Below are 13,227 nucleotides of genomic sequence, written 5' to 3'. Positions count from 1 at the left end.
ATTATCTGGGCATGTTATTAATACTCAATTCAACATAGATTCTTTGAAAACCTATTTGTCTGGCACCATGCAGAGAGCTGGAAATGGAAAAACAAGTGAATGAAAAGTTAAGAAGCACTTATTCGTGTCTACAATATATCAGACACTGGGCTAGAGGGTACAATTATCTTTAATTCTTAAAATAACCCTGGGAAAGGTGACATCATTATTTCCATTTTATTCCTGATGAAAGAGATTTAGAAAGATTAAATGACTTGCTAAAAAGTATATCAAAGAGTTGTTAGCATTCAATATCATCTGTTTTTGATATCTAATATTCTTAGCCTATTTCTGTATACTAAAGAGTATTCACCTGAAATTATGACTTCTTTCAGATTGCCTTTCCTACAGAGAACTTCTGGATACACAAAGTATACCATTTTTAGATGGAGATGAAGAACAACTCTACGATAAATGAATTTATTTTGTTAGGACTCACTAATTCTTGGGAACTTGAGATTTTCTTTTTCATGATCTTCTTCCTTGCCTACATATCAATCTTGGCTGGTAACTGTCTCATTATACTTATGGTAACTTTTGACTCCCGCTTGCACTTGATCCCCATGTACTTCCTCCTCGCCAACCTCTCCTTTCTTGACATAATTCTTTCCACTGTAACTCTCCCTAAGATGATCACAGATTTTTTCAGGGAGAGGAAAACCATCTCCTTTTGGGGCTGCATGGCACAAATTTTTATGGCTCATCTCTTAGGAGGTAGTGAGATGGTTCTTCTCATAGTGATGGCTGTTGACAGATATGTTGCAATATGTAAGCCCCTCCACTATGTGACTATCATGAACCATCGAATTCTAGTGGGAAGTGTGCTGTTTTCATGGACAGTTGGCTTTGTGCACACTATGAGCCAAATGGCCTTTATGGTGAGTCTGCCCTTCTGTGGCCCTAATGTGATTGATGATGTTTTTTGTGACCTTCCCCTTGTGTTGAAACTTGCCTGCACTGACACTTACATCCAGGACCTGCTTCTTGTCATATTCAGCATGCTGATTTCCCTGATCTGTCTTATTCTTTTGCTTGTCTCCTACATTGTTATATTAGTTACTGTCTGGCATCGCTCCCCTAGTGGACTGTCTAAAGCTCTGTCTACGCTGTCTGCTCATATCACAGTGGTAACTCTTTTCTTTGGGTCACTAATCTTAATCTATGCTTGGCCAGTTAGTAGTTATTCATTAGATAAATTTCTTTCAGTGTTTTACTCAGTTATCACTCCTCTCCTGAATCCAATTATCTATAGTTTGAGGAATCAGGAGATGAAAGCAGCAATGCTTCGACTGAGAAACCGGCATATCTGCTCCAAGCCAAACTTCTAAATTATGATGAATGTTTTTGTTGTACACAAGAGAATATTTTGTGAAATGACCTGTTATACACATGTATATGTCTATGCATATTTTACAAACAAAAATCAATCTAATTTTCAAAACAATTTATTAATAATATTCTGAAAGAGTTTTATTTCTGTTTCTGTTTTGTATGTCTCTGACTTTCCCTTAATTTTGAGACCCTCATAAGTGGACTTCAATTCCTTCTTGGAATTACAAATTGGAGAAAACTTCACAAAATATCTGCTTAGAAAATCATCACTGGAACTTGATTATTTCTAAAATATTTTATGTTCTTTGGTCCTGTGATCTTTTGCTATTATTTGAAATGCAGTTGTTTCAGCTTAATGAACAATGGGGAAAGACTTGAAGTGTTGAATGCTTTAAATATGCAGTCCAAGAATGGGGTTTTCCAAATTTTCCATGAATGTCAAAACAGATTTTAGGTGCTGCAACCAAGGATAGCTAATGAACTAAACTTTTGCAAAGAATAAATGGGTAATAACTTGCCCCCAATTCATGTTATACATTATAGGGTATAGTGTTCTTAAGGCAGTTAAGTTTACCTCAGCAAAGAGCATGGATAGACCACTATGAAAATGACATTCATATGAGGTGACATTGCACACAATTACAAGCATCTATTGACATAAAAGAAACACGCATACATGCGTGCGCGCGCGCACACACACACACACACACACACAATTATTCTGAAAGAAACAAAAATCCTAGGTATTAAAAAAACATTAGAGCAGCTCTCAGGGCATCCTGTTTCTACAGTGCATGATGTCAGTATAGCCAACTGAGATTCAGTGCAAATGGTAATTTTATATGTAGAAACCAACAATATGAGTTTTTAATCATCAGGTCTTTATATTTTAAAGTAGAGTTTATTCATTTCTTTTGTTTTTAGTTAGCCTATATTTATGATTGAAATTTAACATTTGTCCTTTCACAGTCATTACTTAAAACAAAGTTAATTCTTTTTTTAATTAAAAAGAGAAAAAACCAACACATTCAAAAAATTATGTTGTTATGCATAGTATAACCGGAGGTCAACCACACCCCTCACTCCTGATTCCCTATAAAAGTAGAGAGATATGTCTTCTCCTATCTCTTCTTGGGGCCCAGCCTTTTTAAAAAATTCATAATATTCAGTATTATTTATTTGGTGTTCATTATTGCTTCCATTTATATGTGTTCTTATTATGGATATTATTTTCCTAGCTCAGCATATTTCACTTTGCATCAGTTCCTGAAAGTCTTTCCATATTTCTATGTATTCATCAAGGTCATTGTTTCTTACATCACATTTTTACCTTACATTTAATTACATTCATGCATCAAAATTTATTTGGCCATTCCCTAGTTCAGTGGGCATATACTTTGCTTACAGTTCTTTACTATGTCAACAACAACAAAAAATACCACTAAAAGAATTTTGGTATACATATTTATGGAGTTTCTTTTTGGTCAATGTCATTTTGAGAACATATGAATAGCAATGGAATCTCTGGATCACAGGGTACAGACATTTTAGTAACTTTGATTGCATCATTACCAAATGGTTTCCATTATATTTATAGTAATACACATTTCCATCAACATGTCAACAAGCATTTATTAAGTCCTTTGCTCAACACTGATGATCTGGATTTTGGTTAAAACAGTCAATGTTCTCAAGGAGCTCACTGAGAAATGTAGAGACAAATTACAAATAATTATGTATAAACACGCTTTAGTAAATATATATATTGAAGGTATTGTGAGAAGGAAGGCATTAGCATTAAGAGAGCTCAGGAAAGTTTTTTTCTTAACTTTTTAATGTGGAGTTTTAGATAATTTTTGAAGGAAACCAGGGAAACTAGGAGAAGGTCATGGGGAGGGAGAAAATTCTGAAAATGGGAAACAACCAGTGAAAATTCATCAAATTGGGAAATGGTGTTTCTTGTCCAGGGAACAGCAAAGGGGGTAGTGTCATTGTATTGTAGAGTACATGAAGGGCAGTAGGGTTAGTTCAGAGTCAATAAAGATTTTGAAGTGTGTAGTACATGCTGGGCACTGAGTTAAATGCTGAAGACACTCTTCAAACAACAAATGACAGTCCTTGCTTTTGAAGAACTTCCAATCTGATGGATTGGGGAGATAATATACAAACAATTATATACATGCAAGGTAACTACAAGATAAATTGGAAATGATTATCTGAGGGAATTTTCTAGAATTAAGGGACATCCAAAAAGACTTCTTCTGTCTGAAGAACAACATGTATGCAAATACACAAGAGACAGAATGAAATAGAGGTGGCAAAAGGGGCATGAGATCAAATAAGGTTTTATTTCTTGAAAAAAATAATTAATAAGTCTGAATTCCTTGACATTTTCTGCATACTTATAACTCCACTGGAAATTCATTGATGTTTACTGGCTTCCAATTTTTATACCTGAATCAACAATCTGAATTGGGTTTAAAAAAAGATGTTGGGGAAGAAAACAAATAATGGCAAAGAGAAAGAAGTCTGTTAGGTACAAGTGCACTGAGACTGTCAATAAATGATATAACAGTGGTCTTGCTCTTTTTCCATTTGATGTACAGGAGAATATTTTCTAAATCAGGTTCAGATGTTTAATTTCTGTTCTTTGGTAAAGTTCAACAAATACCTTAATGACCCGGGAACTAGTCTACACTCATATAGCTTAGGGGAAAATATGTTGTTCTTTAATAACTCCCAGGAGGATTTGCTCTTCTGAGTTTTAGGTCATGGTTTTTTTTTTCTATATGTTTTTTTTTTCCTGAATAACTGTGTATGTCAGGCTCTCTTCCTAAAGTGAGAGGAAAATAACCAAGAGGATCAAAATCTCAATGTGTTTATATCTCTTTGATATCTTTGTCTAGAGCTGGTAGGTTGAATAACCAATGATAATATGCTGGGATTTCTGTGTAATAATCATGTAATAGATGTATATAAAGATTTGGAGACTAAATAGAAAAAAAATGCTCTCTCCACTGAAAGGATAAATATGGTATAACCTTCCCAGACCTATTTCCTCATCATAAAAAAATGGTTGGCACTAGATGGTTTTAGAAGTCTATTCCAATTTTACTTCGACCATATGATTTCAAGAAGAATAAGTTATTCTTAGCCAGCACCTGAATGACTATTTCCAGGTAACAAAATCAAAAGATCTAATGTGTTTATCATTCATTTTCCTCATCAAGTTACCTAATGTCTGTTCAATTCTGGAAGTATTTGTTAGCCTCATTTTTTTTATAAATTTCTTTATTTATTTTTAGTTTACCACACACGGTTCTACATAGTTTTGAGTTCCAGTTTTTCTCCCCTCCCTCCCCCCTCCCTCCCCAAGACGGCATGAAGTCTCATATAACTGTCATGTATAACTTCGCATTGAATTAATTTATGCGCTAGTCAAGTCGTGGAGAAGAATTTTGACCAATGGAATGAATCATGAGAAAGAAGAAACAGAACCAAAAAAAAAACCCCAAAAACAAAAACAAAAGAGAAGCAGAAAAGGCGAGCATGTAGTGTGCCTCAGTCTGTATTCAAACTTCACAGTTCTTTGTCTCGATGAAGATAGCATTCTCCATCGTGAGTCCCCTGGAGTTGTCCTTGCCCCTTAGGTTGCTGAGAGAAGCGCAGTATGTCAGGGTTGGTCCTCACGGAATCCATATATCTGTGGCTGTGCACAACGTTCTCCTGGCTCTGCTCCGCTCACTCAGCATTATGTCGTGTAGGTTTTTCCAGGTTGTTATGAAGTCTGCATCATCCCCATTTCTTATGGCACAATAGTATTCCGTTACCTTCATGTACCACAGTTTGTTCAGCCATTCCCCAATTGATGGGCATCCCTTTGATTTCCAATTCTTGGCTACCACAAAGAGAGCCGCTATAAATATTTTTGTACATATGGGTCCTTTTCCCGCTTGCGTGATTTCTTTGGGATACAACCCTAGAAGTGGTATTGCTGGGTCAAAGCATATGAACATTTCTATAGCCCTTTGGGCATGGTTCCAAACCGCCCTCCAAAATGGCTGGATCAGCTCACAACTCCACCAGCAATGCAACAATGTTCCAATTTCCCCACATCCTTTCCAGCATTTATCATTCTCCTGATTTGTTATTTTAGCCAATCTGACAGGAGAGATGTGGTATCTAAGAGTTGTTTTGATTTGCATTTCTCTAATCAGCAGCGATCCAGAGCATTTTTCCATATGCCTGTAGATAGCTTTAATTTCTTCCTCTGAAAACTGCCTGTTCATATCCTTTGACCATTTCTCAATTGGAGAATGGCTTGTATTCCTATATATTTGGCTCAGCTCCCTGTATATTTTAGAGATGAGGCCTTTATCAGAGATACTAGTTGCAAAGATTTTCTCCCAATTTTCTGCTTCCCTCCTAATTCTTGTTGCATTGGCTTTTTTTGTACAAAAACATTTCAATTTGACATAATCAAAATTATCCATTTTGCATTTTGTAATGCTCTCTATCTCTTGTTGGGTCATGAATTCTTTACTTTTCCACAAATCTGATAAGTAAACTATTCCTTGCTTTCCCAAATTACTTAGAGTATCAACTTTTACTCCTAAATCATGAACCCATTTTGACTTTATTTTGGTATATGGTGTAAGATATTGGTCTATGCCCAGTTTTTGCCCTACCATTTTCCAATTTTCCCAACAGTTTTTGTGAAATAGTGAATTATTAGCCCAGAAACTGGCTTCTTTGGGTTTATCAAAGAGTAGTTTGCTAAACTTGTTGATTTCACCTATTTGTGTACCTATCCTATTCCACTGATCCACACTCCTGTTTCGTAACCAGTACCAGGCAGTTTTGATGACTGCTGCTGTGTAGTACAGTTTAATATCTGGTGTGGCTAAGCCACCATCTTTAGCATGTCTTTTCATTGATATCCTAGATACTCTAGACCTCTTGTTTTTCCAAATGAATTTTGTTATTATTTTGTCCAGCTCAGTAAAAAAATTATTTGGTAGTTCGATTGGAATGGCACTGAATAGATAGATTAATTTAGGTAGAATTGTCATTTTTATTATATTAGCTCAGCCTAACCATGAGCAACTGATATTTCTCCATTTATTTAGATCTGATTTTATTCGCGTGAAAAGTGTTTCATAGTTATGTTCATATAGGCCCTGGGTTTGTCTTGGCAAATAGACTCCCAGATATTTTATAGTGCCTTCAGTAACTTTGAATGGAATTTCTCTTTCTATCTCTTGCTGTTGGGCTTTGTCAGTAATGTATAGGAATGCTGAGGATTTATGTGGGTTTATTTTATATCCTGCAACTTTGCTAAAGTTGTTTATTATTTCAAGTAGTTTTTTACTTGATTCTCTAGGATTCTCCAGATAAATCATCATATCATCTGCAAAAAGTGATAATTTAGTTTCTTCTTTTCCTATTCTAATTCCTTCAATTTCTTTTTCTTCTCTTATTGCTACAGCTAATGCTTCCAGTACCAAATTGAATAATAGGGGTGATAATGGACATCCTTGTTTCACCCCTGATCTTATTTGGAATGCATCTACTTTATCCCCATTACAAATAATGCTTGTTGAAGGTTTTAGGTAGATGCTATTTATAATTTTGAGGAAGGTTCCACTTATTCCTATGCTTTCTAGTGTTTTTAATAGGAATGGGTGTTGTACTCTGTCAAAGGCTTTTTCTGCGTCTATTGAGATGATCATATGGTTTCTGCTAGTTTTGTTGTTGATATGGTCACTTATGGTAATAGTTTTGCTAATATTGAACCAGCCTTGCATTCCTGGAATAAATCCTACCTGGTCATAGTGTATTATTCTCATAATGAGTTGCTGCAATCTTTTTGCTAATATTTTATTTAAAATTTTTGCATCAATATTCATTAGAGAAATTGGTCTATAATTTTCTTTTTTTTTTTTATTTTTTATTTTTTATTTATTTTTAGTTTACCACACACGGTTCTACATAGTTTTGAGTTCCAGTTTTTCTCCCCTCCCTCCCCCCTCCCTCCCCAAGACGGCATGAAGTCTCATATAACTGTCATGTATAACTTCGCATTGAATTAATTTATGCTCTAGTCAAGTCGTGGAGAAGAATTTTGACCAATGGAATGAATCATGAGAAAGAAGAAACAGAACCAAAAAAAAAACAAAAAAAAAAAAACCCCAAAAACAAAAGAGAAGCAGAAAAGGCGAGCATGTAGTAGTGTGCCTCAGTCTGTATTCAAACTTCGCAGTTCTTTCTCTGAATGAAGATAGCATTCTCCATCGTGAGTCCCCTGGAGTTGTCCTTGCCCCTTTAGGTTGCTGAGAGAAGCGCAGTATGTCAGGGTTGGTCCTCACGGAATCCACATATCTGTGGCTGTGCACAACGTTCTCCTGGCTCTGCTCCGCTCACTCAGCATTATGTCGTGTAGGTTTTTCCAGGTTGTTATGAAGTCTGCATCATCCCCATTTCTTATGGCACAATAGTATTCCATCACCTTCATATACCACAGCTTGTTCAGCCATTCCCCAATTGATGGGCATCCCTTTGCTTTCCAATTCTTGGCTACCACAAAGAGAGCTGCTATAAATATTCTTGTACATATGGGTCCTTTTCCCGCTTGCGTGATTTCTTTGGGATACAACCCTAGAAGTGGTATTACTGGGTCAAAGGGTATGAACATTTCTATAGCCCTTTGGGCATAGTTCCACACCGCCCTCCAAAATGGCTGGATCAGCTCGCATCTCCACCAGCAATGCAACAATGTTCCAATTTCCCCACATCCTTTCCAGCATTTATCATTCTCCTGATTTGTTATTTTAGCCAATCTGACAGGAGAGATGTGGTATCTAAGAGTTGTTTTGATTTGCATTTCTCTAATCAGCAGCGATCCAGAGCATTTTTCCATATGCCTGTAGATAGCTTTAATTTCTTCCTCTGAAAACTGCCTGTTCATATCCTTTGACCATTTCTCAATTGGGGAATGGCTTGTATTCCTATATATTTGGCTTAGCTCCCTGTATATTTTAGAAATGAGGCCTTTATCAGAGATACTAGTTGCAAAGATTTTCTCCCAATTTTCTGCTTCCCTCCTAATTCTTGTTGCATTGGCTTTTTTTGTACAAAAACATTTCAATTTGACATAATCAAAATTATCCACTTTGCATTTTGTAATGCTCTCTATCTCTTGTTGGGTCATGAATTCTTTACTTTTCCACAAATCTGATAAGTAAACTATTCCTTGCTTTCCCAAATTACTTAGAGTATCAACTTTTACTCCTAAGTCATGAACCCATTTTGACTTTATTTTGGTATATGGTGTAAGATATTGGTCTATGCCCAGTTTTTGCCCCACCATTTTCCAATTTTCCCAACAGTTTTTGTGAAATAGTGAATTATTAGCCCAGAAACTGGCTTCTTTGGGTTTATCAAAGAGTAGATTGCTAAACTTGTTGATTTCACCTACTTGTGTACCTATCCTATACCACTGATCCACACCCCTGTTTCTTAACCAGTACCAGGCAGTTTTGGTGACTGCTGCTGTGTAGTACAGTTTAATATCTGGTGTGGCTAAACCACCATCCCTAGCATGTCTTTTCATTAATATCCTAGATACTCTAGACCTCTTGTTTTTCCAAATGAATTTTGTTATTATTTTGTCCAGCTCAGTAAAAAAAAAAATTTTGGTAGTTCGATTGGTATGGCACTGAATAGATAGATTAATTTAGGTAGAATTGTCATTTTTATTATATTAGCTCGGCCTAACCATGAGCAACTGATATTTCTCCATTTATTTAGATCTGATTTTATTCGCGTGAAAAGTGTTTCATAGTTATGTTCATATAGGCCCTGGGTTTGTCTTGGCAAATAGACTCCCAAATATTTTATAGTGCCTTCAGTGACTTTGAATGGAATTTCTCTTTCTATCTCTTGCTGTTGGGCTTTGTCAGTAATGTATAGGAATGCTGAGGATTTATGTGGGTTTATTTTATATCCTGCAACTTTGCTAAAGTTGTTTTTTATTTCAAGTAGTTTTTTACTTGATTCTCTAGGATTCTCTAGATAAATCATCATATCATCTGCAAAAAGTGATAATTTAGTTTCTTCTTTTCCTATTCTAATTCCTTCAATTTCTTTTTCTTCTCTTATTGCTACAGCTAATGTTTCTAGAACCAAATTGAATAATAGGGGTGATAATGGACATCCTTGTTTCACCCCTGATCTTATTGGGAATGCATCTAGTTTATCCCCATTACAAATAATGCTTGTTGATGGTTTTAGGTAGATGCTATTTATAATTTTGAGGAAGGTTCCCCTTATTCCTATGCTTTCTAGTGTTTTTAATATGAATGGGTGTTGTACTTTGTCAAAGGCTTTTTCTGCATCTATTGAGATGATCATATGGTTTCTGCTAGTTTTGTTGTTGATATGGTCAATTATGCTAATAGTTTTCCTAATATTGAACCAGCCTTGCATTCCTGGAATAAATCCTACCTGGTCATGGTGTATTATTCTCGTAATGAGTTGCTGCGATCTTTTTGCTAATATTTTATTTAAAATTTTTGCATCAATATTCATTAGAGAAATTGGTCTATAATTTTCTTTCTCTGTTTTAACTCTACCTGGTTTGGGTATTAGTACCATATTTGTGTCATAAAAAGAATTTGGTAGGACTCCTTCTTCACCTATTTTCCCAAATAGTCTACAAAGTATTGGAATTAGTTGTTCTTTAAATGTTTGATAGAATTCACATGTAAAACCATCTGGCCCTGGAGATTTTTTCCTAGGGAGTTCGTTGATGGCCTGCTCAATTTCTTTTTCTGATATGGGGTCATTAAGAAATTTCACTTCCTTCTCTGTTAGTCTGGGCAGTTTATGTTTTTGTAGATATTCATCCATATCTCTAAGGTTGTCAAATTTATGGGCATACAGTTGGGCAAAATAATTCCTAATTATTGTTTTGATTTCCTCTTCATTAGAGGTGACCTCACCCTTTACATTTTTGATACTGGTAATTTGATTTTCTTCTTTCTTTTTTTTAATCAAATTGGCCAAAGGTTTGTCAATTTTATTGGTTTTTTCATAAAACCAGCTCTTTGTTTTATTTATTAATTCAATAGTTTTCTTGGTTTCAATTTTATTAATCTCTTCTTTGATTTTCAGTATTTCTAATTTGGTATTTAATTGGGGGTTTTCAATTTGCTCTTTTTCTAGCTTTTTCAGCTGTATGCCCAGATCATTGATCTCCTCTTTCGCTATTTTATTCATGTAGGCATTTAGAGATATAAAACTCCCCCTAAGAACTGCTTTTGCTGCATCCCATAAGTTTTGGTATGTTGTTTCATTATTGTCATTCTCTTGAATGAAATTATTAATTGTTTCTCTGATTTGTTCTTTGGCCCACTCACTCTTTAGAATTAAATTATTTAGTTTCCAATTAGATTTTAGCTTATTTTTCCATGGTACTTTATTAAAAATGATTCTTATTGCATCATGATCTGAAAAGGATGCATTGACTACTTCTGCTTTTCTGCACTGGATTGTGAGGTTTTTATGCCCTAGTACATGGTCAATTTTTGAGTATGTGCCATGTACTTTTGAGAAGAAACTATATTCCTTTTTATCCCCGTTCAGTTTTCTCCAGAGGTCTATCATATGTGCCTTTTCTAAAAATCTGTTTACCTCCTTAACTTTTTTCTTATTTATTTTGAGGTTAGATTTATCAAGTTCAGAAAGGGGGAGGTTGAGGTCTCCCAATATTATAGTTTTGCTGTCTATTTCTTCTTGTAACTTCCTTAACCTCTCCTCTAAGAATTTGTATGCCTTACCACTTGGTGCATATATGTTAAGCAATGATATTGCTTCATTGTTTATGGTGCCTTTTAGCAGGATATAATGTCCTTCCTTATCTCTTTTAATTAGATCTATTTTTACTCTTGCTTTGTCTGAGATTAGGATTGCTACACCTGCTTTTTGTACTTTAGCTGAGGCACAATATATTTTACTCCAGCCTTTTACCTTAACCCTATGTGTATCCCCCTGTTTCAGATGCGTTTCTTGTAAACAGCATATTGTAGGATTATGGTTTTTAATCCATTCTGCTATCTGCTTCTATTCTGTGAGAATGTTCATCCCCTGCACATTCAGGGTTATGATTTCTATCTGTGTCTTTTTCTCCATTCTAATTCCCCCTGTTTATGCTTTTATTTCTCCCTTTCCCCTTCTCCTCCTCAACAAAGTTTTGCTTTTGACCGCCGCTTTCCTCAGTTAACCCTCCCTCTTTATTCTCCTCCCTTATCTAACCGTTACCCACTTGCTACTTCTCCTCTTCCTTCTGCCCTCCCCCCTCCCTTTTTCCCCCCTTTCCCTCCCACTTCCCGTAGGACAAGTTAGATTTCTAAACTTATCAGGCTATGTTATTCCCTTCTTGAACTAGATCAGATGACAGTAAAGCTCAAATACTGCTCTTCTCCCTCCCTTCTTTCCCTCTACTATAATATGTTTTTTGCCACTTCCTTTGGTGTAATTTACCCTTTTCTACTACCTCCTTACCACTTCCCTCATAGCCCTCCCTTTATATCTCTTATTTATATTTTATATCTTTACATCGGTTAATTTATACAGGCATTCACAACCTATGTATATCCCTTTCATTTGTCATAATAGTTGTACCATTCACAAGAATGACTTATATATGTGTATATATATATATATACACATAAAAAACATACATAAGATGATATAATCCCACTTAAAGATGTAAACAACCTAAGCTTATTGGTTAATGAGGTTTGTGGGGTTTTTCCCCCTGCTTACCTTTTTATGTCTCTCTTGAGTTTTGTATTTGGAGATCAAATTTTCCATTGAGTTCTGGCCTTTTCATCAGGAAGGTCTGGAATTCCCTTATTTCATTGAATGTCCATCGCCTTGCCTGGAAAATTATGCTTAGTTTTGCTGGGTAGTTGATCCTTGGTTGTAGTCCCAGCTCCTTTGCCCTTCGGAATATCATATTCCAATTTCTCCTGTCTTTTAATGTGGAAGCTGAGAGATCCTGCGTGATCCTAACTGTAGTTCCACGATATTTGAATTGCTTCTTTTTGGCTGCTTGCAGTATTTTCTCCTTGAGTTTATAGCTCTGAAATTTGGCTATAATATTTCTTGGTGTTTTCAGTTTGGGATCTCTTTCAGGGGGTGATCGGTGAATTCTTTCAATGACTATTTTGCCCTCTGGTTCTAGGACCTCTGGGCAGTTGTCTTTGATAATTTCTTCGAAGATACTGTCAAGGCTCCTTTTTTCATCATGGATTTCCGGTAGACCAATAACTCTCAAATTGTCTCTCCTGGATCTATTTTTCAGGTCAGTTGTTTTGCCAATCAGATATTTCACATTTTTTTCTATTTTTTCATTCTTTACGTTTTGTTTTATTACTTCTTGATGCCTCATAGATTCATTAGCTTCCACTTGCTCAAGTCTAATTTTAAATGAGTTAGTGTTTACATTTTGCTTTTGAGCCTCCATTTTCAATTGGTTGATTTCACCTCTCAGGGTGTCATTTTCTCTCTTTAGATTCTGTATCTCCGTAGCCATTTCGCCAATCTTATTCTTTAGGGACTTTTCCATTTTTTCCATGTTTTCTTTTGCTTCCCTAATTTGGTTTTTAAAATCCTCCTTTAGCTCTTCCAGCAGTGCTTTTTGGGCTGGAGACCAGTTCATATTAGCTTTTGAGGTATCTGATGTATCTACCGTGTCAATGCCATCCTCCTCCATATCGATATTTTGATCCTGCCTGTCTCCATAAAAAGAATCTATTGTCCTCGGTTTTTTTGTATTCTTCTTCATGTTTG

General features: G+C 35.6%; 1 protein-coding gene across 1 annotated transcript; it reads left to right on the top strand.

The window, feature by feature from the left end:
- The first annotated feature begins 425 nt into the window (after positions 1-425).
- On the top strand, positions 426-1,367 carry LOC118830330 (olfactory receptor 4K13-like). Its single transcript, XM_036737269.1, has one exon. The coding sequence runs from the start codon at positions 426-428 to the stop codon at positions 1,365-1,367; it is 942 nt and encodes a 313-aa protein (XP_036593164.1).
- Positions 1,368-13,227: the final 11,860 nt, after the last annotated feature.

The sequence above is a fragment of the Trichosurus vulpecula genome, chromosome 8 (genome assembly GCF_011100635.1).
Source record: "Trichosurus vulpecula isolate mTriVul1 chromosome 8, mTriVul1.pri, whole genome shotgun sequence".
Lineage (NCBI taxonomy): Eukaryota > Metazoa > Chordata > Mammalia > Diprotodontia > Phalangeridae > Trichosurus > Trichosurus vulpecula.
Note: the sequence above shows the minus strand (reverse complement) of the source record. Positions and strands in the feature narration are given on the sequence as shown.